Source organism: Puma concolor, chromosome A2 (assembly GCF_028749965.1).
Source record: "Puma concolor isolate L17-30 chromosome A2, mPumCon1.1.hap2, whole genome shotgun sequence".
NCBI lineage: Eukaryota > Metazoa > Chordata > Mammalia > Carnivora > Felidae > Puma > Puma concolor.
In genome coordinates, this window is record NC_141668.1 from 153,660,043 (window position 1) to 153,687,912 (window position 27,870).

The window sequence follows — 27,870 nt, forward strand, 5'->3', positions numbered from 1 at the left end:
GAACAGAAAGCATAGATGAGGAAGACTTCCTAAAGGAGATGGTGCCTGAGTGTTCGCCCTGGACAATTTCTCGGATTCAGAGAGGCAGAGGAAGGCTGAATGGAAAACTTACAGTAGTTTGTAATGTCAGGCTGAAAAGCTCAGGATTTCCAAATTGCCAAGGTCCTTAGAGGTCATTCAGTTCAACTTCTGCTTTTAGAGGCTACTGGGTTCTTTTATAAACTGCCTCATTTGATGAACAGAGCTATCCCTCAACAAGTACTACAGAGGCTCTTAGAGGCTGAGCTGAGCGTGTAAAGCTTCTAATAGTCCCACTGCAGGTTTACTTGTCAAAGACAGTGCTTTCCCCATTATTAATGCCCAAAACACAAAATATTACAGCTTTTACTAAGTCACAACTCATCCTTAACATGCTGCAGAGATGTCAAGTACAATTAATTTAGAGGATGAGGAAGGCTCCTACTAGGAAAGAAACCTTCTAGGATGTGCAAATAACCGCAAAGCTTGAACTCCAGAATCCATGCCATGCTACACAAACTGACAGACAAAGACAATGTGGGGACCCCTGGCCCAAGCCACAAATTGATGGAAAAGTCCACTACAGGTTTACATTAGGTTCTTGGTTAGCTCACTGGGAATACAAAAAACAATTTGAAGAAAAAGACTGTATTCTCATGTTTATCTAGTATGCTCCTAGAAATGTTCTCCCAAGAACTACCGAAGTTAAGTGGCAATTTGAGCCCCAATTCTTCCTCCTAAAGAGTGTTTCCAACATGGCCTTATTTATTTGAAAATATTTGCTAACTCCTAAATACATAGGAAATTGCCATGCACACTGTAAGATATAGTTCCTATCCTTAAAGCACACACAGTGTGGTAGGGGAGCTGAAAGGATGAGTGAGTCGGTACATCACACACGCAAAGACTTCAAGGCATAACTAGAGGATTTTGGAGAGGAGAGATCGCGGGAGACAGGCTTTGTGAGAGAGAGCTCAATTTGGGTCTTTAACAAATGAGTTCCACTCCCACAGACAAAGATGGGGACAGGGTCTGAACATTCCAAGCTGGGGATAGCATGAGAAGAGTCAAAGAGGCGTGCAGTAAGCTTGGGAACACCAAAGAACCCAGCAGGAATGGAACGCAGGCTGTGTGTAAGTGTAAAGAGCAAGGTGAGGCTGGAGAGGGCCCCAGGACTGGCAATGATTTATTCTCCATCCATGAGGAAACTCTTCCAACTATAATGGAAATGGAAGATTTAGGCCCATGTTGGAACAAAAATCTCTGGCATGCTGCACCAGAAACAAAGCAAGATGGTTCTCAATAACACCTTAAGCCACAGCAAGAGCCATGTGTGTCAGGAGAAGCCTTGCTCAAGTGGGAGACACTCACATGTTTCGAGGGACTGGGCTGAACTCGAGCCTCAACAAGCAGCTGAGCAGAATTAGACTTGTATCTGCAAAATACAAGCAGAAATAAAGGGAATCAGAAATGAAGATAAGCATTTTAACCTGTAACAAAATCAGAAGACACCAACAAGTGCTGCAGTTGCACTAAAGTGTCTTTGTCTCTAATTACTGTCTGACAGAACCAAGCTTCCTTTTCCTTTGTATAAATACTTTTTCCTCTTTCAACTTTTTAGTTCTCAATTCGTATGAGAATAACCCTGCTTCAAAGATACGAAACTATAAGAAAAATACTTATGAAATACCATATCTGTTTTCAATCCCTTTCATGAAATATAAGCAAACAGCTCTGTGTCTTCAGAACAGGGAATGATATCTTAAGACATAGAAAATGCAGAAGTGCCTGGCTGGCTCAGTCAGTAAAGTATGCAACTCTTGATCTTGTTGGTTGTGGGTTCGAGCCCTGCGCTGTGCGTAGAGATTACTTAGAAATAAAATCTTCAAAAAATAAAATAAAAAAAGGGCACATGGGTGTCTCACTTGGTTTAGCAGCCAGCTCTTGATTCCAGCTTAGGTTTCATAACACGGTTTGTGGGATCGAGCCCCAATTCAGGCTCTGCACTGACAGAGTGGAGCCTGCCTGGGATTCTCCCTCTCCTTCTCTTGGCCTCTCCCCTGCTCTTTCTTTCTCTTTCTAAAAAATAAACAAACATAAAAAAAAAAAAAGGGGGGGGGCACAGAAAAAAGTATACAGGGTTCCTGGCGGGCTCATCAGGGAGAAGCATGTGGCTCTTGATCTTGGGGCCATGAGTTCGAGCCCCACATTGGGTGTAGAGATTACTTAAATAAATAAAAACTTAATTAAAATAAAAAAAAAAAAGCATAAAAGAAAACTCTGAAATATTATGTTACATTTAAGAACGTCAGTTCAGGGTGCCTGGGGGGCTCAGTTGGTTAAGCATCTGACTTCGGCTCAGGTCATGATCTGGTGGTTCATGAGCTTGAGCCCCACATTGAGCTCTGAGCTGACAGTGCAAAGCCTGCTTGGGATTCTCAGCTCTCAGCTCTCTGTCCCTGTCCCCACCCCTCTCTCTCAAAATAAATAAGTAAACTTAAAAAAAAAAAAAAAAAGATATCAGTTCATCAGAACACACCATAAAGTGAAAAACCCAGCTATATAAATAAATAGAAGGTAACTCAATACATACATAACAGGCAAAAGACTGATATTCAGAATAAATAAAAGCAAATTTCCTACAAATCCATTTGAAAAGACAAAATAACAATAAAAAACAAAGACAGAACAAGCATTTCATAGGAAAAAAAAGCACAAACGGCCATGAACAAGAAAAGATGCTCAACCTCCATAATAATCTGGGATACTGAAATTAAAAACAATTAGATGCCATTTATACCCACCCACCAGATTGTAAAACTTCAAGGGTGACAGTATCAGGAACATTCGTACCACTGGTGGGCATATAACATGGTACAATCACTTTGGAAACATTTTGTCATTTAGCAAAGCTAAAGAAACACACACCCTATTGCCCAGTAACTCACTTCCTACACTCAACCCTAGAAAAATTATATGACACTAATGGTCATACACACGAGTTTTCAGAGCTGCCTTATTTATAACAACAAAAAACTAAAATTCACAATCACAAATGTTGACAGGAATATGGATAGGATGTCTTAAGATGCAACCTTGTTAATTTAAAAAGTTTAAGAATACAGACAGCATGATTCCATGTCTGTAAAGTTCTAAAAACATCCAAAACTAAAGGATATATAATTTAAGAATAAATAAGAGGGGCGCCTGGGTGGCTCAGTCGGTTGAGCATCCGACTTCGGCTCAGGTCATGATCTCACGGTTTGTGAGTTCGAGCCCCGCGTCGGGCTCTGTGCTGACAGCTCAGAGCCTGGAGCCTGCTTTGGATTCTGTGTTTCCCTCTCTCTCTGACCCTCCCCCGTTCATGCTCTGTCTCAAAAATGAACATTAAAAATAAATAAATAAATAAATAAAAGAATAAATAAGAAAATGATCAATACTGAATTCATGATACTGGTTGCTTCGGAGAAGGAAGGGGGTGTGGCTAAGCAGGAACTGCCACCAGAAGCTTCAGAATAAAATGTCCACTTCTTATTTGAATGGACACTTAAATGTGTTTGCTTAATCATTCTTTAAAACCTATACATTATCACGTGTGCACATACATTTTTGAAAAATTAATATTTCATAATCAAAATTTAATTCTTTTCTGGAATGAGGTATGAAATATATACATTTAAAAATAAAAACAGGGGCACCTGGGAGGCTCAGTCGGTCAAGCATTTGACTTTGGTCATGATCCCACCATTCCTGAGTTCGAGCCCCCGCATCAGGCTCTGTGCTGACAGCTCAGAGCCTGGAGTCTGCGTCAGATTCTGTGTCCCTCTCTCTACCCCTCCCCTGTTCGTGCTCTCTCTCTCAAAAATAAACATAAAAAAATAAAAATACAAATAAATAAAAAATTTTTAAAAAAAGGGGCGCCTAGGTGGCTCAGTCAGTTAAGCATCAAACTTTGGCTTGGGTCGTGATCTCATGGCTCATGAGTTCGAGCCCTATACTGGGCTCTCTGCTGTCAAGGCAGAGCCCACTTTAGATCCTCTGTCTCCCTCTCTGTCTGACCCTCCCCAACTTGTTTTCACTCTCTCTAAAATAAATGTTAAAAAAATAAAAATAAAAACAGGTGCCTGGGTGGCTTAGTCAAGTGTCCGATTCTTGATTTTGGCTCAGGTCATGATCTCATGGTTGTGGGATCAAGCTCCGTGTCAGGTTCTGTGCTATCATCATAACATAAGAGAATCCCTGCTTGGAATTCTCTCTTTCCCTTTCTGCCCCTCCCTCACTCACCCACACTCTCTCTCAAGATAAATAAATTTTAAAAAGTAAAAATAAAAACAATTATCCTGTGGCAATGAAAGTGCCACACAAAACCCAGGAAAATGCATTACCCAAAAATCAGGAATCTGAGCAGGGAACAATGTCTCATGTAAGTGTGACTTCCTTATTTCACTTAGAATGCCTCCCTTCCACTGCTTTTATTCCTACTTCTCACGCTAGTAATCTTAATATCTGCAGCCATCTTGTCCTTTCCCAAGTTAGGCTACAGAGTCTGGGCAGTGAGAGGTACCCCACTGCTGGAACCTACATGGTTCCAGAATTACGAGTAGTAGAAACAGCACTGCAGACAATGGAAGTTCACACACAAGTCTATCTAAATGTATTCGGCTCTTAAGGATAGAGAGTGAGAGTGAGAATGCAGTGGGTGGGATCAGGAGCACACTTGCTCCTTCCTGAGTGAGCTAAGCTGCTCCAGTGGGTACAGCCATCCCAGTTATGTTTAGCCTGGAAAAGGAAAGGTATGACCTTCCTTCCTCTGAAGATACATGGATCACACCATTCAAAAAAAGACTCACTGTGGTGTGAAAGGGCAGGAGTGGCAACCAGTGATTCTCACCAGTGGCAGTTTTGTTCTCTAGGGGTTATTTGGCAATATCTGCTGATCTTTTTGATTTCACGGACCGGGGGTGCTAATTTCAGTGTGCCAGATTATTATGAAGGTTGAGTATCTTTTCATGTTAATGGTCATTTGAGCTTTCTTTTCTGTGAAATGCTTGTTTGGTATTTTGCCCATTTTTTTAAAGTTTATTATTTTTTGGGGGGAGGGGGAGGGACACAGAGAGAGAGGCAGGGGGGAGACAGAGAATCCCAAGCAGGCTCTGCACTGATAGGCTCAGTGGGGCTGAATGTGGGGCTCAGGTTCAAGCTCAAGAACTGTGAGATCCTGACCTAAGCCAAAACCAAGAGTTGGACACTTAACCAACTGAGCCACCTAGGTGCCCCTTGTACATTTTTTATTGTTATTTTGTCTTTTCAAGTGTATTCTGCCAAACCTCCTACAACTCACAGAACAGTGTCCCCATGACAAAGAGTTATCTATCCCAAAATGGCAGGCGTGCTGAGGATAAGAAACCCTAAGCTAGAAAGAAGCACATGCCTATGAAGGTGGGACACAGGGACTCGTCCCAGAGGGTGCAGGAGGAGGAGAAACCCCTCCTCCTGAGAACTTCCAGGATACCTCAAGACTTGAAGATCAGAGCCAAGAGCTCTGGTTCTGATGGTAAGCTGGCCTATCTTTTCTGAAGGTAATATTCAAAAGTATGTTGCATTCCTCACTTGATATATCCAAAAGAAACAAATGGAGATGTTGGCAAGTGTTATCTAGAAGGGCACTGATTACAAATTTAAAAAGGCATAAAAAAACTGAACTAACTTCACTGTCTACAACAGGAGTTAGGAAAAAGCATGGAACATCTATGTGATAAAATACTAAGCCAGCAATAAAACTGAGGTAGAAAAAAATATAATGCAAACATGGAAAAATATTCACCATATACAGAGAGGAAAAAAGGATATACAATATGATCCAGTGTTTTAAATACATAATATGCACATTGCAAGGATATACTCCAAAACATAATCACCACTGGGTGGGTGGGCAGAGAAAGAAGCTATGGGCAATGCCATGTCTCTTCCTCCAAACACCTTACCTGTCCAGTATCTCTGCAACTTGCCAGTGGAAATTAACTAATATAAGTTTAGCAACTGAATGAGATACCTAAAAAGAAGAAAGAAAAAAAAAATCAAATTACAACTGTAGTTTCTTTCACAGAGCTCCACATTTTGAGAAGTGCATACACATTCATGTCTACAGCAGGCCCAGGCTTGACTTCCAAATTCTTCCTCTTGGTTCTCTGCTTCATCTTTTAAGTTCAAACTCTTATGATCTTAGTGATTTCCCAGATCTCTTTAACTTTTCTTTGTTTTCATTAATGACCCTTCCAAGAAATCAATCTGAATTGAATCTTAAGCAAAACCTCCCTGTCTACAGTTAACAATCCAGTGTTCAATTTAAGCAAAAAAGCTGTGTTCTCTAAAGTGGTCTATGTTCCCTCAAGCTGCTGTAGGAGGCCACACATGGGAAGTGCACCTCTAGTTAGGCCCATTACTTGCAGAAAATCTCTAGGCTTGGACTTCTTGTATAATTCCAGCAAAACAACACACACCTGTATAAAATCTCCAAATTCCTGCCAACCAATGAGCCCTGATTGCAGGAAGATTTAAAAGCCTTGGGGCACCTGGGTGGCTCAGTCAGTTAAGTGTCTGGCTCTTGATTTCAGCTCAGGTCATGATCTCACTGTTCATGAGATTGAGCCCCACATCAAGCTCTGTGCTTACAAGTGCAGATTCTGCTTGGGATTCTCTCTCTCTACCTCTCTCTGCTCCTCCTGCATGTGAGCACGCGCTCTCTCTCTCTCTCTCTTTCTCTCTCTCAAAATAATAAACTGGGGGGAAAAAAGTCTATGGGCAGTCTTTGTGGCCCCTACCTTTTAAAGCACACTTGTTATTTCCCAAAAATAAACAAACATTGAAAAAATAATAATTTAAAAAAAAGGGTGCCTAGGTGGCTCATTGGTTAAGCGTCTGCCTTCGACTTAGGTCATGATCTCGCAGTTCATGAGTTTGAGCCCCACATCGGGCTCTGTGCTGACAGCTCAGAGCCTGGAGCCTTGTTTGGATTCTGTATCTCTCTCTCTGCCCCTCCCCTGCTCAGACTCTGTCTCTCCTTCAAAATAAACAAAAAAATTAAAAAAAAAAAAAGGTTTTTAAAGCACACTGGTTATGGCTGTCAAAGAGTCTCAGAAGGTTCTTTGAGCTAGCTAGCAATTCTACTTCTGTAAATTTTTCTGAAGAGATCATAGAGGACAGGTGTACCACAGTGTTTTACAAGAGTAAAAAATTAAAAATAACCTAAATGTCTAATAAAAAGGAACTAGGTAAATAATATATGACATATCCATGCAATGAACTATGCAGTCATTGAAAAGGATGTTACAGAAATAAGTTTGACATAGGAAGATGTTCATATTTTAATATTAGGCTAAATAAGCCAGTAGTAAGATAGCATGTACATGTTATAGCCACAATATCCTGTTAATAGGGGAAGCAGACTAGTTACAAAAAGGAACAGCCTGAGGTTGTCAAGAGTAGGGTAGGGCCACAGAAGATGGGGTTGTGTTTGGAGGTCTAGATGAGGCTTCCCAGAGAGAGCACTGCAGAGCAGGAGGGTGCCACTAAATCAAGGAGAAACGAGAAGCACACTTGAGGCCAGGGAGCTAAGAGAACACACAGAACCTTAGTACTCTGTTCACTGGACTGAGTCTTTAAACTGGAGCTACCAAGGAACCATAAGGTAGTACATGCTTGGTCCACAGATAAGAACTGCAGAGAGGGGAGACACAGTGACCAACTTGCAACCCCTGCTCCTAGAGCTCAAGTTACTCCTAAAAGGAGACAGATGCAACTTACTAAGCGAGGGCATATCCCAGTGCATAATCAGTATCAAAGGTTGTGCACTGAGTGAATGCCTTTCTGTCTTGCAGCCCAGGAACATCTGGAGAAAACCCAGGTCTCAAGACAGCAGACTTCACTAAGGATGGGGGTCCCCACTTCTCTTCCATGCACGGGAAGAGGCATCAGACTCAGGCATGTTGCTGTAGTATTTTCTTGTTGAGGACCATGGAGACTTTAGGTCTAGGATTCCTGAATTATAACTGACATTTCTCCTCACTGTAGCCATAACAAAACTATTTATCCACAGCAAACCACTATCACAAAATGAAAACAGAGACAAAACATACAGTTTAAACTTAAATAATGGTTTTGAATGTAGCTCCTGGCTACAAACTTTCTTAAAAACCTGACTGTGATACTGTTTTTGATGACCTCCTCACAGCCTTTTCTATCATCTCTTACCTAATGGAGCCCAGTCAGACCTACACCATCGTCTGTCCTGACTTCTAAATGTCTTGCCATGCTGTGGTATGAAACCATCTGGGAAACCCAGAGAAGTCCCGGCCATGTCTAACAGCCACCTCCCGTTTCTCACCATTGATGGCTTAGATGAAGCCTTTAAGCTGAGACAGGGGTCAGGCTGCCTCTCATCCACAGAATCCTGAACTTTTACTGGACACAGGGGGACCACTCAATGACACCAATTATTAAATGATATCATGTCTGTAATCTGTGGATTTTCAAGATGGAATCCTTCAACCTTCCTTAAGAAACAGAATGTTAACACTCTACCTCGTCTGATCCCTTGATTTGAATAGCACTAACAGCAACAACAAAAAACCTCAGAATTAGCACACCAGGTACAGCCCACCTATGGAAAATCTGGCCCTCTGCTGAAACAGAAATTTTATTAATGACTGCAAATCCACTAATGACCAACTCAGAATATCCCAGCAGATTTGAGTTTTGGTGAGAACAGATTATGTGAAGAGAAGATACATCTAGCACTTTATGGAACTGACAGTGGAGTGATAGGAATCTATTCTTTCAGTGCCAACAGCCAAGAATACATCAATATATACAAGATAGTAGGCACACACATGTCAGCTGTATGCACCCCCCACTAGCCTTCTGCAGGAAGTGCTACTGTGATCCCTAAGTCACAGATGGGGGTGTGAAAATGGCCCATATTGTGTCCACAGTGTATCATAGAAAATCAGGGATTCTTTCCCTCAATAATCCAATATAAACCTGAAGACACCCAGAGACAATTTAAGCAAAATGCAGTGTGACTGCACCTTGCCCTATAATGGACACCAGGGAATCTATAGGGAAGTCAGGTTCCAAAAGGCTCTCTGGCAAAAACAGCACAAGGGTAGAGGAAGAGGACCTAGAAGAATTTATGCTAAAAAAAGGAGTCTCAGCAGTGAGGCTACCTCATCCCTGATTTGGGGTCACAAGAGAGAACTGACTGCACACACACCCCAGCAGTATCTCAGAGGAAGCAACCATAGGTGATTTGGGGGCAGAAAAGGATGTGTGTTGGGGGCAGGGGCACTATTTAAGCCATTTTCCACAAAAGGGCCAGGACAAACTTTGGGGAGGATATTAAAACATTAAAGAGTACAAACAGCTAAACTCTCACAGGAAAGAACTCCCTGAGTTTTCATGCCATTACTGTCTAATGATCAAAGAGTTATTCAGAATCTATCAGAGTCAATACTTCACAACTGGGGAGTCTTCCATTCTTCTCTATTATTTTCAATCGTGGAGAACAGAATCTTCCAGCAGAATCAAGATGAACCCTTGCTACACTGTTTTGATCAAGAAATTAGAAACCTATTAGTACTATTGTCTGGACCCCTCCACTCCATAACCTTTAGGATTACCTTCCTGAAACCCTGACTGAAAAGTATTAAGACAGCTCTTACAGAGCTGTTACATCTTGCCAAGATCAGTTCCCACACTGCTTAAAACCCATCACTGCTTTCCAGTACTGACAAGACAAACCTGAAGCCTTTAGTGGAAGTCATCAGAACCATTGTGCCCTGGTGGAGTCCAGCAACAGACCAAGTGATTCTAGCATCCCCATGCACTTTGCTAACTGTTCTCTGCCAAGAATGCCCTTTTCTGTAGCAAATATTTGGAAATTAAAGAATATACTTCTGAGCAGAACTGGTGTGTCAAATAAGAAATCACAAGAGAGGGGCGCCTGGGTGGCTCAGTAGGTTGAGCATCGACTTCTGCTCAGGTCACGATCTCGTGATTGACGAGTTTGAGCCCCGCGTCGGGCTCTGTGCTGACAGCTCAGAGGCCGGAGCCAGCTTCGGATTCTGTGTCTCCCTCTCTCTCTGCCCCTCCCCTGCACATGCTCTGTCTCTCTCTGTCTCAAAAAGAAATACATATTAAAAAAAAAATTTTTTTTTTAAAGAAAGAAAAAAAATAAATCACAAGAGAAATTAGAAAATGTTTTGAGGGGCGCCTGGGTGGCTCAGTCAGTTAAGTGTCCAACTTCAGCTCAGGTCATGATCTTACAGTTTGTGGGTTGAAGCCCTGTGTCATGCTAGGCGCTGACAGCTCCCATCTTGGAGCCTGCTTCAGATTCTGTGTCTCCCTCTATCTCTGCCCCTCTCCCGCTTGTGTGTGCTCCTCTCTCTCTCAAAAATAAACAAACACTAAAAAAAAAAAAAAAAGAAAAGAAAGAAAGAAAGAAAGAAAGAAAGAAAGAAAGAAAATGAAAATGTCTTGAACTGAATAATGAAAATACCACAGAATTTGGTGAGATGCAGCTAACATGATGCCAGGGAGAAATTTACAACTGTAAATGTTTATACTAGGAAAAAAAATCCTTAAGTCCCCCTTGAGAAACTAGAAAAAGATGATAAAACTTAAAGCAAGTGAAAAGAAAAAAATAATAAAGAAAAAAAAAACAAGAAATAAATGAAATCCAAACCAAATAATATTGAAAATTAACAGGAGTGCCTGGGTGGCTCAGTCAGTTACGCGCCTGACTCTTGATTTCAGCTCAGGTCATGATCTCACAGTTTTTGAGTTCAATCAAGCCCTGTGCCAAGCTCTGTGTTGCCAGTGTGGAGGCTGCTTGGGATTTCCTCTTTCTCTCTCCCTCTCTCTGCCCCCCCCTTGCTCTCACTCTCTCAAAATAAATATTAAAAAACTTAAAAAAAAAAAAAAAAGAAAATTAACAAACCCCATTAGTTGATTCTTCAAAAAAATCAACAAGGGGTGCCTGGGTGGCTCAATGAGTTAAACACCCAATTCTTGATTTCAGCTCAGGTCATGATCTCACAGCTCATGAGTCCAAGCCTCACTCTGACAGGGCAGAGCCTGCTTGGGATTCCTCCCCCCACCCCCCCCCCCTCACTTGCATACTCTTTCTCTCAAAATAAATAAACTTAAAAAAATAGATCAATAAAATTGATAAAAACTTTAGCTAGATTAAGAAAAAGAGAATACAAATGACCAATAACGGGTGAAAAAGGGATAATAAATTTAAATCTTAGGTGAAATTGACAAGATTCTTGAAAAATACTTAGCAAAACTGACACAAAGTAGAGAAGATAAACAGAATAGCTCTTATATCTACTACAAACATTGACTTTATGATCAAAAATTTTCTCACAAAATTCCCATGCCGATAAGTTTTTACTGTTGAATTCTATCAACACCAATCTTACTTTTAGAAACTCAAGGAAGTTACACTTCTTCCAATTTATTTTATGAAGCTAACATAATAACCCTGATATAAAAATCTGACAAAAATATAACAGAAAGAAAATTACAGACCAGTATCCCTTATGAACATAAACACAAAAATCAATCCAAATATTTTAGCAAATTAAATCCAGCAATATAGAAAAAGGACAATATATGATAATGAAGTGAGGCTTATCCCAGGAATGGAAAGCTGATTTAACATGTGAAAACTATTGTAATTCATTGAATTAACAAAATAAAGGTGGAAAAAAATGATCATTTCAGACACAGAAAACCCATTTGACAAAATTCATTCAAGATATAAATTTGCAGCAAATCAGGACAAAAAGTGAATTACCTGAGAGGTGAGGGAGAAAAAGTAAACTGCCTGAATCTGATATAGGGCACCTATGAAAAACATTATACTGAATGCTAAGATCAAGAAAATGGCACAGATGACCATCCTGACCATTTAACATTATACTGGAGGCCCTAGCCAGGGCAATAAGGCAAAGAGAAAAGAAAAAAAAGACATTAAATAAAGATTGGAAAAAGAAGCAAATCTGTCTCTATTTTTAGATAAAATTGATTGTTTACTCCGAATATCCTAATATGCAAAAACTACTACTAGAATAAATGGATTATGAGATAACAAAACACAAAGTCAATATACAAAAATCAAATGTATTTCTATACAGCAGCAAACAAATGAAAACTAAAATTTTAAACAGGTGAAATGTATTTTAGTAATATATTTAGACCAATATATCTGAAATATTATTTCAACAGGTAATCCACAAAAAATTATTCAAGAACTATTTTATTTTACATCTTTTTTCTTTAAGTTTATTTATTTTGAGAGAGAGCTAGCGTGTGAGCATGCACGTGGGGGGAGGGGGGCAGAGAAAGACAGAGACAGAATCCCAATCAGGCTCCGTGTTGTCAGCACGGAGTCTAATATGGGGCTTGATCTCATGAACCATTAGATTAAGACTTGAGCTGAAATCAAGAGTCGGCCACCCAACCAACTGAGCCACCCAGGTGCCCCTTACATCCTTTTTTTCATATGAATCTTCAAAGTACACTTTTATTTTATTTTTAAATGTTTTATTTATTTATTCATTTTTTAGAAAGCATGAGCCGGGGAGGGGCAGAGAGAGAGAGGGGGACAGAGGATCTGAAGTGGACTCTGCACTGAGAGCGATGAACTCGATATGGGGTTCGAATTTACAAACCGCGAGATTATGACCTGAGCCGATGTCAGACGCTCAACCGAGCCACACAGGTGCCCGAAAAGTACACTTGTATTTTAGAATCATAGCATATACCAATTCAAAATGGCCACATTTCAAATCTCAATAGCTACATGTGTTCATAGCCACCATACTGAACAACATAGCTACAGACTGAAGACAATCAAAATTAATCAAAATCAAAGCAGGGTTTTTTCGGGGGTGGGGGGCAAGAGGCACACATTAACAGTTGATCCTAAAATCCATGGACATGGAAATGACCCAGAATATCCAAAGCAATCTTGAAAGAGAAGAGCAAAGTTGGAGGACTTATGCCATCTGACTCTAACACTTACTATAAAGCTATAGTAATCAAGGCAGGAGGGTACATACAGGCTTAAAAACAGACATAAAGATCAATGCAACAGAATAAAATTCAGAAGTAAACTCAGACATTTATGGTTAATTTTAAACAAAGGTGCTAAGGAATTCAAGAGAGGAAACATTCAACAGATGGTTCTGGAATAACTGAACATTGTGCAAAAACAAAACAGAACGTGGACACTTCATATCACACAAAAATTAACTCAAAATAGTTCACAGATTTAAATGTAAAACTAAAAACTAAAAAACTTCTACAAGAAAATCTTTGCAACCTTGGCTTAGGCAAAGATTTCTTACATAAGACAATGAAAGCACACTGATAAACTGAACTTCATCAGAATTAAACTTTTACTCTTCAAAGACATTAAGAAAATGGAAGAGATAAGCCACAGAGGGAAAATAATTACAAATCATGTATCTGATAAAGGATTTAATTCAGAATCTATAAAGAACACATGCAACTCAAGAAAGACAACCTAATTTTTAAAAATGGATGAAAGATTTGAACACTTCACCCCAAAAATGTATGAACAGTAAATAAGCAAAAGAAAAGATCTTCAATATCATTAGTCATAAGGGAAATGCAAATTAAAACCACAAGATACCACTTCACACTCACTAGAATGAATATAATCCAAATGACTGTCAATACCAAGAGCTAGCAAGAATGTGGAGAAACTGGAACCCCTACAGAATGCTGGCAGCAATGTAAAATAGCAGTCACCTCAGAAAACAGTTTGGCAGTTTCTTAAAACGTTAAACACACATATTACAACCTAACAATCCCACTCCCAGATATCTATCCGAGAAAAATGAAAGCATATGTCCATTTAAAGCCCTGGACATGAATGGTCATGGCAGCATATTTCAGAATAGCTTCAAACTGGAAACAACCCAATGTCCACAACTGATGAATGAATGGATAAAAAAAAATGTAATATATCCATACAACAGAAAATTCAGCAATAAAAAGGAAAGCACTACTGACATGTAATATGACATGGGTGAACCTCAAAAACATTATGCTCAGTGAAAGAAGCTGGACACAAAAGACTACATATTGTATAATTCCTTTGATATGAAATTTCTAAAAAAAAAAAGTAAAACCATACATACAGAAAGATGATCACTAGTTGCCTGGGGCTGTGAGCAGGGACTGACTACTAACCAACACATGGGAACTTTCCAGATGATGAAAATATTCTATAACTCAGATTGTGGTGATGGTTACATAGTTGTATAAATTTACTAAAATTCTTCTAATGGTACACTTTACAATGGGTGAATTTAATGGAATGTAAATAATCCTTCAATAAAGCTGTATAAAAATAAAATTGGTCAATGGCTAGATATATAACAAAGCAAGCGTAGCAAAAGGTTAGCAACTGTATAATCTTGATCACAGGTATATGGATGTCCACTATATAATTCCTTAAACTTCTTTGTATGTTTTAATTTTTCATAATAGAAGTCAGGACGGAAAAGTTTGCCAAATTTATTTAACATAATGGCAATAACTTGCATAAACAAATGTTACAATAAACAAAAGGCTGACCTTTAAGCTACTGCATTAGTCACTCTGACCTTTCGAAAAATCCTCCTTCAGAGTTTTAACATAGTTTTGACTAAAGGTTAACTGATCATACAATGTGAATTTCAGCATAAATAGATACAACTTCCATACAGGTCTATAATGCTAGTTAACTTTATAATGCTCTCTGGCTCTCTCTCGACCTCCCAGACCAAGCTTTCTTAGTGTTCCACTAGATGCTCTGCTCCTAGTCTTTTGGCTCCTTAAATGTTGCTGTTCCACAAAGCACAACTCTCAAGCCTGTCTTTGGGTTATCACAGTCATGTCTAAAAGCCTTGGTCAGTGTGAACATAAGCCCCAAAGATAAGAACTCTTATTTTTCCTGGGAGCTGGGGAAGGGATGTGACTGATCAAGGTGGGGAAGGGAGGGCAAGTAGTGGTATAAAGTTCATCATAAAGACTGAAGGGTTCCCTCGAGTCTCTGGTGGCCCAGAGAAGGCTTTTACAGAGTTAAAGATAAGGTAAGAGCAGAAGCCAAGAGCAGCCTATCTTCCCTGCCCTTTTTCCCTCTTTCCCTGTATCCTCAAACCTGACCAGTTCCTAGGGTCAGGAGCCTCTAAGGAGCTTTCCTTCTAGATTGAAAAAAACTGTGGGACTGCCCTCTGTTGTCATTTACCCTAACCACTGCTCTGCACTGCCAATCCAATCTTGCTTGGTTTTGCATTCCATTTACAATCCTCAAACCCTCAAGTGGTTTCCATATCTTTATTCCAGAAAGCCCTTAGCTACATGCATGCCAGAAAGGACTTTACTGCTGGTCATCAATATACCCCAAAGGTTGCAGACAAAAACCTTCTGTCATCTTCTATAATCTATGTTTGGGACAGACGCTTAAAAGATATTTCCCTGATACAGGTCCTCAAAACATGTCCAGTAGTTACCACTTGTGCATAGATATCTAAAGGAGTAGACAGCTGCTGGGAGTCAAGTTCTCCTTTCTGTTTCTTATAAACAATATAGTAAGTGTGCTACACAATTCTATCCCTACTTCATAAGGAGGACTTGGGGGGTAGGGAGTGGGAACCAGTGGGAAATCCAGAATTTGGGCAATGATGCTAAGATTTTCTCACAGAGATGTAATAAAGTGTACAAGAATGCTTTAGCCTTTGTTGCCATCAAGGAGGTCCTCACTGGTTAACAGTAGTACACAAGTCCACAACCTCTGCATTTCAGTAGATATTCTGGAGACACTTTCTTCCATGTTCTAAGGGCTTCAGAGACTAGAGAAATGAAATAGTGTAAACATCAAACTGTCAGTTAGAGTGGAGAACACCTTGATAAAACCTGAATCTCGTGGCCTCCAACCCACTCATTACAAGGAGACAGCAGCAGGATTTCAAGACCTTAGATAAAGCAACAGCAGCAGCAATTTGGTTATCGGCTTATACTTCAGCAATTCTGACTTGCTGCTCCACCCTGTATTTCAAATTTACTGCTGTATATTTTCTCCGTTAGGTCCCTACGCAGAAAGCTGACTGTGGCAAAATGATTTTTTATATCACAGGGCCCTGAGCCTACCTCTTCTTAATCTCCTGACCACAAAGAACTTAAAATACCAGAGCTACTGAAGGAAATGGTAAGTACATACAACATTCTAGACCCTTTCTAACACAGCCAACATCCATCTTTGGGGAAAATGTTTTAAGACTTTCAGGAAATTTAACAGTTACTACTTGACATCCCAGAGCACTTGGATCGTATATGTTTATTATTCAAAAATAATGCAGAAGATATGTTAATTTTATATAAGGATCAAGGCACGTAGTGAATAGCCTCTGCTCTTGACAACAGTTCTCCAAGGAAACCCACGAACATGGTCAGTTGCTTCTTCCTCTTTTTAGTCTCCTACAGTTGATTCAAGCTGTCCAGCCCTCAGGGACGAGTTAATAACACAGCTCGCAAACAGATTTTTTTCCCCCAGAAAAAAGAAATCCAGCAGCCCACCAAAACTGTCACCATCCCTTCCCACACTTACCAGTGCCATAGGGAGGATGCAGCTGATGGCAGTGAGCATCAACGGCCTGAAAAAATACAGGTGGTAGTTTCAATTTTTATTTAGAATTCTTACTTGCCAACTGCCTGAAATTTTTTAAGGCTACACGAATGGGTCTCCATGCCTCAGCCTGTGTTAAGCCACTTCGTAGTCCAATCACATTTGTTAACAAACACTAGTGGTCATTCACTAAACAGCAGAGATGAAGGAAAGGAGTGAATTGTGGGTGAGCTTCTGGGCCAGGATAGAAAGGGACATGATAAAGGAAAGCTAGCCTAAGGAGATCAAGATGGATGAATTCAGGTCTTGGAGGGTGGGGGGTGAGGCGAGAAGGTACTAAAGGAGTAAGAGGAAGAAACAAGGTTAAAGCACAGAGACAAAGGAGTAGGTGAACATCGGCCTACTAGAATGGGACAAAATCAGCAGCAGTGGTGGTGGCAGTGGGGTCCCAGCTACCTTAGGCGAGGCTCACCCCTACAATCAAATTTAAGTGGGTGGGCCTTCATTCTCCCAGACTTCACATCTACATATTCTCAGCTTCTAGAAGGTCAGCTCTCTGGCACCTGATCATAACTTGGCTTCCTTTCACTTTTTCTTTACAGGTCTCCACGGAGGGAGGGCACACTTGTAACTGAGGCACCCACATTATTCATGCTTTAAAAATCTGATTAAATGTGAAGATTTCTCTCCAGTCTAATCTTAACTCAGTGCTGTCTCTGATCATTAAAATACCAAAAAACCCAACAACCTCCCCAAATAAAGTTATTTACACAAAACACAATAAAGCAAAAATATGAAAGTCATCATCCTTGACCATAAGGATACTTTTTTATTATGAAAAATTTCAAGCATCTACAAAGTGAAGAATATGATGAGACCCATGCATCCATCACCCAGCTCCAACATCAACTCATGGCCAGGTCCACTCTATCTGTACCTCATCTATCCCCCACCAGCTACATTATCATGGAGTAAACCCAGCCAGACTATCTTTTAGGGTGTGCATTTTAATAGAAAACCTCTGGGAAGTACTTAGTACAAAAGGCTGGTTGAGCCCCTACTAGAATTCTGTGTTATAAGCAGGATGATCACCGTTTTTACAAACCAAGGTCGTATCCAGTAACCAAAGCCAAAAAAAAAAAAAAAAAAAAAAAAAAGGCAGACGGGAGCTGACATCCAACGAATTGCACATAGTAGGATTAAAATCCAAATCTTTTACCATGTTTCTGCAGCCAAAGCCCATCTCATCCAAAAATGATTTCAAATAATGCTCTTCCTCTTGTAGCTACTGCTACTGTGAGGAGGCAAGTAAGAGGTAATACCAAATACTATCTGGGCAGTACCATTCAGATCCCCCCGCTTCTCTACAGGATATCTCAGAGGCTAGCATATCTTACTGACAAAGCCACAAAGTCCAAGAGCATATTTCAAAGACAGAGCTACAGATTGCTGGCCTTAGCTATGCTCAAAACATATAATGCTATTTTTATAACCCTTCTGTTTATATAAAACTCCATCAAGGGGTGCCTGGGTGGCTCAGTCTGTTAAGTGTCTGACTCTTGAATTCGGCTCAGGTCATGATCCCAGGGTTGTGGGACCTGCCATGTCAGGCTCCATGCAGTGTACGAAGCCTGCTTAAGATTCTCTCTCTGCTCCTCCCCCATGCTTGCAGCCATACATGCTCTCCCTAGAAAGAAAAAAAGGAAAGAAGAAAGGAAGAAAGAACAACTCTGCCAGAAAGGAAGCTCCTTGAGGGCAGAGATTTATAACAATTTCCTTCTCTGCCATACCCAAGCACCTGGAACAATAGCAGTGCCAGTACTAGGTCCTACATGCTAAAGCTTCCTTCTGTCACCTCATACCCACATTCTCCTCCAGAAGCCAGAGAGGCACCAAGAGCTTTCAAGCCTTCATGGGCTTGAAAGAGGCAGGGAAAGGCCAAATATAGCTCCTCTGAGGAAGGTTAAAAACAAACAAACAAACAAAATGTAAGAGGTCTTCTGAGAGTTGCAGAGGGTTCTGAAAGGCAGAGAGGCTCACAGGAGGTTTGAGGAGGCAAAAATCAAACATATGGGTTAGGGAGAGGGGCAACAGGAAGGAGTTCAGATTGGAGTCTGGAGAAGCTACTTTAAGTTTTTCAAAAGACCAAGATAATCAAAGTGGAACTTTTAGTGGATATACCAGAAAATATGAAACAAAAGTAGAAAAGGATTTATTTATATCTCCTCTCTCACCACTTTAAAAAAAGAGGTGGCAGAAACTAAAGGCAAAGAGATCTTAAAATTATTTTATGGTGGAGGTCAAACTATTTTTTCCCCATCTTTCAGCATCTGTCTAAAAGTTAAAACAACAGAAGACACTCAGAAAACACTTGTTTATTGGGAATCAACAAATTCTTAACCTACCCCAATCACCAATGAACAATGAACAAAATAAATCAAATGGTTCATAAAGAGCACTTTGATGAAAAGGATCAATACCCACCACCCCATCCCTCCCCAGCCTCCCAGTCTTCCAATACAGGAGAAACCTCTACCATTTCTTCTGGTTGTCACCAACCTCGCTAAGTGTGCCCACAATTCTCTAGCAGATTTAGTTTACTTATACCACTCCCTACCTTCCCCTTCCAAACCCCAACCTTTTTATATTTATATTACTATCAGTTCTATCAGTTACCTTTGTTAACTTTAAAATATTGTTTACAGGACCCGAATTGCATTTTCTTGTTTGTGCTTCCAATGTCACTGTCCTTGGGCCAAAGAAGGATATCCATACATTAGGCACAAACACATTATCTTTATTCAATCACCACCATTTACTTATACTTGTGCCATATATGTGTTTGCTTTATATTTGGCTTATAATTTTTTGCATGTAGTTTTTCTGCTTTGCATAGGGATTCTAGTTCCCTTGTCCCTTGTAAAGAGCCCTATGGTCTCTTTACCATATTCCAACTATCTTCCAGCTTTTTCATTTTATCTATTGCTTGAAATCTACCCATTCCTATTCTCGAATAAATTTTTCTTGGATCCCACCAAAACTGTTCAAATTTGGGCTGACTGCTTTCCAGGGTTGTTGTATAAGTAACATGAAAATTTTCATTGGACAACTAGGTTATTAGTTCAACCATTTCTTGAATTCTTTACTTTCCTCTTTTTGATTTTCATCTGCAAGTAACCGCTTCAGAAAAGGTACAAGGAAAGGAAATTTTGGGAGTCCTCGCACTTCTGAAAACAAGCTTATTTTGCAATGACAGAACGATTTTCAAAACGATTTTCCCTCAGGACTTGGAAGGAAGACTGCTGTTCCACTGTCTTCTGGTTGTCACTGTTGTTGATGACATATCTAATTCCCATTTTTTTCAGAAGACCCAGTGTATCTTCATGGAAACTTTCAGGTTTTCTATCTATTCTTTTCTGAAACTTCATAGTGACAATTGTAGCAGGTGGGCCTTTATCCTTCTGGGCAAAGGGTAGACCCTTTCAGTAGGCTCCTCTCTGTAGATTCTGGATATTTTCTTCTTATACTTTGAAATATCCCTTCTTTTAATTTTTTGTCCTCATTTCCCAGAAATTCTGATAGATGATAGATCTCTGGATTGATCCTCCATGTCTCTTTTTTTCTGCATACAATTTTTGCCTGTATTTTGGCTTTATATTGAGATTTTTCTCTTGATTTTATCTTCTGATCTATGGAATATATTTTAACTTGGCAAACCCATAATTCATCTCCACAAGCTTTTTTATTTCGACAGTTTCTTCCAGATGGCATCTCTGATTGTTTCATGGATGCCACATCTTCCTGAATATCCTGGAGAATACTAAATAGTGCACTTTTATAAACAAGCAAAATCATCTAGTGGTCTGCTTCACCTAAGGTCAATTTTCCTGTTTCTCTTCTATTTTGCATGTTTTCCTCAAATGTCTGGTGATCCTTGGTTAGCTATTCACGGTGAAAAATGAAAGGTTGCCAGAAAAAGGAATGAAGTCGTGATACATGCTACAACTTGGATGAACCTCTAAAACATCATGCTAAGTGAAAGCAACCAGACACAAAAGGTCACATATTGCATGATCCCATTTATATGACACATACAGAATAGGTCAATCCACAGAAACAAAAAGCAGATTAGTGGTTGCTGAGGGCTGGGGGAGCAGAAAATAACTACTTAATGGATACCAAGTTTCCTTCTGGGTAAGGAAAATGTTTCAGAAGTAGAGATTATGGTTGCACACTGTGAATGTACTAAAAGTCACTGAATTTGAATTTGAATGGTTAATTTTAGGGGTACCTGGGTGGTTCAGTTAAGCATCTGACTCTTGATTTCAGCTCAGATCACATCTGAGTTTGTGAGTTCAAGCCCCACTCTGTTAGTGCGGAACCTGCTTGGGATTCTCTCTGTCCCCCTCTCTGCCCCTCCCCCACTCATGTTTTCTTAAAATTAAAATAAAATAACATAAGATAAAATGAAATGAAATATAAAATGGTTAATTTTATATGAATATTAAATTTAAAAAGGGGGGTGGTCAGGAAAGCAAATCCTAATTCTGTGTACACAGACAGAATGTGTCAACTGACAGGCTTTTCTTTAAGGGTGCTTAATCAGAGGCAGCTAATACACAGGACTCAAGAACCTCCAAACTGACCAATAAGGTCATCCAACCTCACACTCTAAGGGCCCTATTTCTCCCCAGGTTATTCTATTTCTTAAAAATAGGCAGATTATTTTGTCCTGAAACCAAGTGGGGGCAGGGCTGACTGTCCTACACAGAAACTTTTAATTAATTAATCCCCTCATTCCCAGCTCACTTATCTCTTCCAGCCTTTGTCAGTCAAATGAGAGCCCACAGTCTCTTCAAAGATCTGCTGGACAAATTGGCTCCTGTGTGCAATGTCCCCACATACCACCCCTCAACCTGTTCTGTTATGAGTTTATAACTCATAACAAATGCCTTTGTTATGCATTTTGCATAACAAAATGCCTTTACTTTCATTTTCCTGATATTTCAAAAGAGAAAACCACCCCTAAATTTACATCATGCTCTTCATAATCCTTCTCCCTTCCCCCCCAACTCTATAGACAACCACTGATTTACTTTCCTTCACAATGAGTTTGCATTTTCTAAAACTTCATATGATCAGAATCATAAAATATTTACTCTTTTTACCCCCTGGGTTTCCCTCATGCAGCATACTTTTTTGGGATTTATCAATGATGAACCATTCACTCTTTTTATACCACAGAGAAGAAGTATGTTGTTCTATGGGAATGCCACTATTTGTTCATTCATCTGTTTGTGGATATTTGAGTTGTTTCCAGTTTTTGGCTACTGCACATAAAACTGCTACAGACATTTGAATACCAAACAAACAAAAACAAACGGAGGGGGTACAAAGGTATGTGAGGGCAGTGGGCCATCTTGCAGCAGAAGCCAATGTTAAAACACTGGCAAAAAAGATGACATAGTCTACGTCATAAAATTGAAAACTTTTAAAGCATTCACATTGTGTTTATGATTGCAGATATTATTAGTCATTTTTGTAGCTACTCATTATCAACATGGAGATAAGAACACACTTTTATCTTGATAACTGATGGCATAAGAAGTACGTTTAGACATCAAAAATATTACAGGTAACCTATCCAACTTGCCAGTATAGTTGGGTGTCTTTACCCTACTCCCACTCGAGTTATGAAATCAGTACACTCTGAACACTGGACACATCCTTTCAGCAGCCAAAGAAAGGACACAACTCTTTCCTCATCACTTCAATAACCTGAATTGTTTCACAATTTTTTTGTACTTCCACATGAATTCTCCACATCAATATAATATGTAATACCTCACTTTGTGTCTGAAGATTCTGTTTTATTACACCTGCATGAAGTTCAGGCTTTTGAATCAGAATTGACAGAACTAATTCCGAGATGCACCCCAAGCTGGGAACCATACATCTATTAGGTATATATGATCTCTGCTTAGAATTCACCTGGCTTCATGGAAGTCCTCTAACAAGCATGCCTTCTATCTACCAATGGGAGCACACAGAAGTAGAGCTTTGGGGTTAAATCCTCAACTTTTGCATTTATTGACCTGCTTAGACAGTCAGATCAACAACAAGCAACTCTCAAAGAATTTAAGCCCTGGCTTACAATTTCTGATCACCATAAGTACATAGCAAGAAACGTGCACACAGTGGTAGAGAGACAGGATATCCAACTCTGCCTGGGGATCAAGGAGGGCTTCGTGGGAGAAGGGAGTCAAGGGTAAATTCTCAGCTTCCAGCTTGGTGGATGGTGGTATCATCAATTAAGACAGAGAATCCAGGAAGCTAAGTTTGATGGCATTAAAGTTATTTCTTGTAAAAGAAGGCAAGGCTATCTACCAACTCTGGAAAATGATGGTGAGAGCCTAAAATAAAAGAAAGGAGAGTGAGTAGAGCGTGTACCAGGAAAGAAACTGCTAGTGAAAAAGAGCAACTTTCCCAGATAGAGACCACTCTTTGTTCATGATTATAAGAACAGCTCTGTTCTCTTAAAATCTCCAAACCAACTTTTGTTCGTCCTCCCTGTATTTTTCTCTATTTATGGTTGATAACTTGTGGTTTTCACAGTAAAACCATTTCATGTGTATACAGGTTTGTGACAGTTCAAAGAAAAGGGAACAAAACATAAGCTTCAAATCTGACAATTCATGTCAATTTGAGTAATCAAGCCACAGGGCAGACACATTTTAGGAAGAGCAAGATGAAAAGCTTCCTGTATCTCACTCTGTACCTTTCTCAAATCTTTCCTACAGGTCTTCCCTCTTTTGGACAGAGAAATCTAATCATTCAAATTTTTCCTAGAGCAGTAGGGGCAAAGACAAAATTTGTAAAGCTGGCGGGGGGCTGGGGGTGGGACAAAGCACAAGTAAGGAGATACCCCAATAATAAGAACCCTAAATCAACTGAGCACTTCATTAAGTAGTGCTGTCAATGCAGGCCCAAGACCAAACACTGCAGTCAAACAGAAAGGTACGAATAACAGGCTATATTCCCCTACATTCTTTTCCTGGTCCCAATTCAAAATTCATTTTGTGTTATTTTTACTTTTCTTATCAGTGGGCTCCTGGAGAAGAGAACCAGAGGTTCTGGATGAAGGCAAAAGAATCCAAAGTACATGATCTAACTACCACACGCATACTCAGAGGCATCATCAGCAATATGTCACCCAGAACCTTCCTCAATGTGGCTTTTACCCTATGACTCAAAACACACAATCCTAAGAATATGTTCTGAGGAACCATAGCAAATATGTGAAAGTAACATTCCCATTTTTCTGCGCTTGCCCTGCCTCCACCATGACATCTGTTTGAACATTCATGTTCGAATATTCATGTGCCAGGCACTTTATGTGCATTATCTCATTTAATACTGTGAAGGAGGTATTATCATTATTTTACAGATGAGAAAACTGAAGCTTAAAGATGTTGAGGAACTTACTCAAGGTCACATTATATTAAATGGCAGAAAAGGGAACAGAGCCCAACCATCTGACCACCAGCCCAGGCTCTTGCCAAGGCCCAACAGACACAAAGGCCACATTCACAAAAATGTTCACAGCAGTATAACCAGTTCACAAGAACTGTCACACATATAAGTATTCACCTACATGCCCATCAGGAAAAGTCTGAGCAAATTATGGCTCAATATGATGGTGTGATATTTACCCGTTAAAAGTAATTTATGAGGATGAAGTAAAAACAAGGGGAAATACTTAAAATACAGGCATACCTCATTTTATTGTCCTTCGCAGATACTGCATTTTTTACAAATTGAAGGTTTGTGGCAACCATGGATCAGGCAAGTCTGTCGGCACCATTTTTCCAACAGCATTTGCTCACTTCGTGTCTCTGTGTCACTTTTTGGTAACTCTTGCAGTATTTTAAACTTTTTCATTATTATTATATTTGTTATGGTGATCTGTGATTACAACTTGCTGAAAACTCAGGTAATAGCATTTTTTAGCCATAAAATACTTAATTAAGGTTTTTACATTGTTTTATAGACATAACGCTATTGCACTTTATAGTACAGTGTACACATAACTTTTATATGCGCTGGGAAACCACAAAACTCATTTGACTTGCTTTGTTGTGATGTTTGCTTTATTGCAGCAGTCTGGAACCAAACCTGCAATATCTGAGGCATGCCTGTATACAAGAAAAGAGCAGAAGAATATCATTCCAGTGCCTGGCAGATAGTAAGTGCTCAATAAATATTGGTTGAATGAATGAACTGAAAGCACAGTAATATTACACACGAATACGGACAAGGTCTGAAGGATACTAAGCACGGAAGAAAACTTTTATTATAGGTTAATGGAATTACGAAGGATATTTTTTCTTAAATACTGTAGTAACACCTCAACAATATAAGGTTAAATATAAATAAATAAATAATTCAGGATTAGAACACAAGTGTGGTGTTAAAATCACCCCTTGATTACACATGGTTCCTATGACAGTGTGAAAGCACAAGAAAAAGACTAGAATGAAAGCTGGCCTTGAATCTGATTAAAGGCTTCTCTTCTGGAAGACGGTGAACCTGCTGTATGTGGTGCCAGGTGCACAGTGAGGACACAAAGTCAATGACAATAACCTTTCTAAACTGGCAAGACAGGGACAATTGTAGCACTAGTTGTACTTAGGCAATTCTCAATGTCACTCTGGACATTTCTCATCACCCTTTTAAAATAAATTTATACATCAGTAAAACACACATCAGACTTCCACACTAAAGCATCATGAAGTATGTCAACACGCCCACTAATAACCAACTATTTGAAACACAGGAATTGAATCTAGATTCTACTGAGATGCAGGCATGCAAAGAAACCTGACATCAGGTCATAAAAATAGAAATCAGACGGCTGCTCAGCACACACTCAGTGTTACCAAGCCCAGCTTGAGGATACTTTCCCCTGAGAAGTAATAAAAAAACAATTACCATTAACTAATATGTAAATAAAAATAAAATGGTCCAAAATCCAGCTATATCAGGATATTAAAAAGTTGGTTAAGTAAAATGAAAGTCTTTTTTTAGATATACAAAAACTTGATGCCACTTAAGAGAAAGGTTAAATATAAGGTATTTTGTGTTAAGAACATCAACTGCTCATGTTACAAGTGAGAAATGCGTAGAAACCAGGTTGTTTTGAACACGAGACTATAAAGACTTCTGCACTTGGGAGTCAGAAGCCCTGAAAACCAATTATGATTCATCCACAAAAGGGAAAAATGATCCAGAAGAATCATAAGAGATTTTCCAGCCACATTTTGCTGAATATCTAACACTAGATTTTAAAACAAATTCAAGAGTGGCAGAATAAAGATTTCTACATAACATTTTCCCAGCTCCACTGCAGTTAATACAGCAATTCATAAAGCAAGAACTGTAGTAAAAACACTCACAACCAGCCTATTTCTCCAATCCTATCCGGGGAACGAACACCAGGCTTAAGAAGTAAATAGTGCAGTCCAGCACTGAAGAAGTTTAAAAATTCTGTTCCTTTCCTCCAAATAGTAAAGACACCTCAGGCTGCATTTATGATCCTCCCTGTGTTATTCTCTTTTACCTATAGTTCTTAGTCTCCCACTCTAGCACAGAAGGTAACTTTTCCACCCAATTCATTGACCCATGGAGCTTGGACTTGTGTTACCTGCACTGCCCTTCTACTTCACTTTCAAGGTTCTCCAGTCACAAGTTCAGACAGCTCATTGTTGCTCCATAGACTAGATCTAGCCCAAAGTGACTATTTCTTCTCCCTTCTTATGCAATTGGGTGGGGCCTTGAACAACATAACAACACTTGTCTCCCGCCCACACCCCTAATGTGCTACTGAGAGAAGGAGCTCACCATGCAGGAGATTCCCCTGGCCCATCACCAATGAAAGCCAGCCTAGACTGTCTGGGGTTCTCCCATGGCTGAGCTCCTTCCTGAGCAGCCAACAGCAAATGCCTCAGGATTTTCACAGAACAGTACTAACAGGATTCACTGAATGACAAAATTCCTCTTGGCTAACTAGTGCACATTTTGCAATAAAAATGTCTGTTACTACTAGAAAAGACCTCTCTCATCTATAACAATAACAATCTAATAATCTTTGTGTGAGTTTCATATAAAAATAAATACAGTGTTTTAAAAAGTTAACTGTTTTCCTTAAAGACTCATACCTACGTAACTGACTACAAATATTTGTCAAAGATTTTTCCTCTCCTACAACATAGTACCTCACCTGGCAATCATCTAATCTCTAATGACTACAGTTGACACTTGAACATGGGCTTGAACTGGGCAAAACCACTTACATGCAAATTTTTTACACTACAGTACTATAAATGTCTTTTCCCTATGATTTTCTTAGTAACATTCTCTTTTCTCTAGCTTACTTTATTGTAAGAATACAGTACACAATACACATAACATACAAAACATGTGTTAATTGACTTTATGTCATTGGTAAGGCTTCCAGTCAACAGTAAACTATTAGTATTAAGATTGGGGGAGTCAAAGTTATATATATATATATATCGATTTTTGGCAGTGTGGGGGTTGGCATCCCTAATCCCTGCATTGTTCAAGGGTCAACTGTATTCTATCTGTAAGATGACAGCTCATTCTAAAAACAATGCTTCTAGTTTTGCTATTATTTGAACACCAGTAGCTCCCCCCCCCCCCCCATAACAGATAAACATTTTCTCTGTTGTCTATCCTTAGCCCGTAATCTGATTTCCTGGGAAGTTTCCTTTCTCAATTAATGATCTTACTCATGGATCTGTCTCACAACACATATAGGAAGTTACCCTGACACCAGGGGCCCTCATGACACCAAAAGCCCAGACTGGAATTTTAATATTTAAGAGAGGTCAAATCTCAAAAGGCAATAATAAAGTTACTTTTATGCTGAAGAATGGCTCATCCATTGGCAACTAACAATACACAACAAAGTAAAATAAACACAAGTATCAGTGAAAAAGTCAAGCCAGTCCTCAAACTTAGCTTTCATTCATAGACAACTGTTCATATGGCAGAGTTTTAAACCACATACGTGTCATATTTTCTACTAGTCAAACACCTAAATCAATAAAATAATTAAGTATCTCAAT

The 27,870-nt window shown here is 39.5% G+C and overlaps 1 protein-coding gene across 3 annotated transcripts in view; it reads right to left on the bottom strand.

Moving 5' to 3' along the window:
• Positions 1-27,870, bottom strand: part of ARIH2 (ariadne RBR E3 ubiquitin protein ligase 2) — a 49,633-nt gene that overhangs the window by 13,710 nt on the left and 8,053 nt on the right. For 2 of the 3 annotated variants that reach the window (XM_025916017.2, XM_086698264.1), the window contains exons 4-5: positions 6,003-6,070; positions 1,390-1,453 (exon numbers count right to left, since the gene is read on the bottom strand). In XM_025916017.2, coding sequence (XP_025771802.1) covers positions 1,390-1,453; positions 6,003-6,070 — 132 coding nt within the window. Of the gene's footprint in view, positions 1-1,389; positions 1,454-6,002; positions 6,071-16,702; positions 16,749-27,870 lie in introns of all 3 variants that reach the window. The other variant, XM_086698265.1, reaches the window with a different exon arrangement.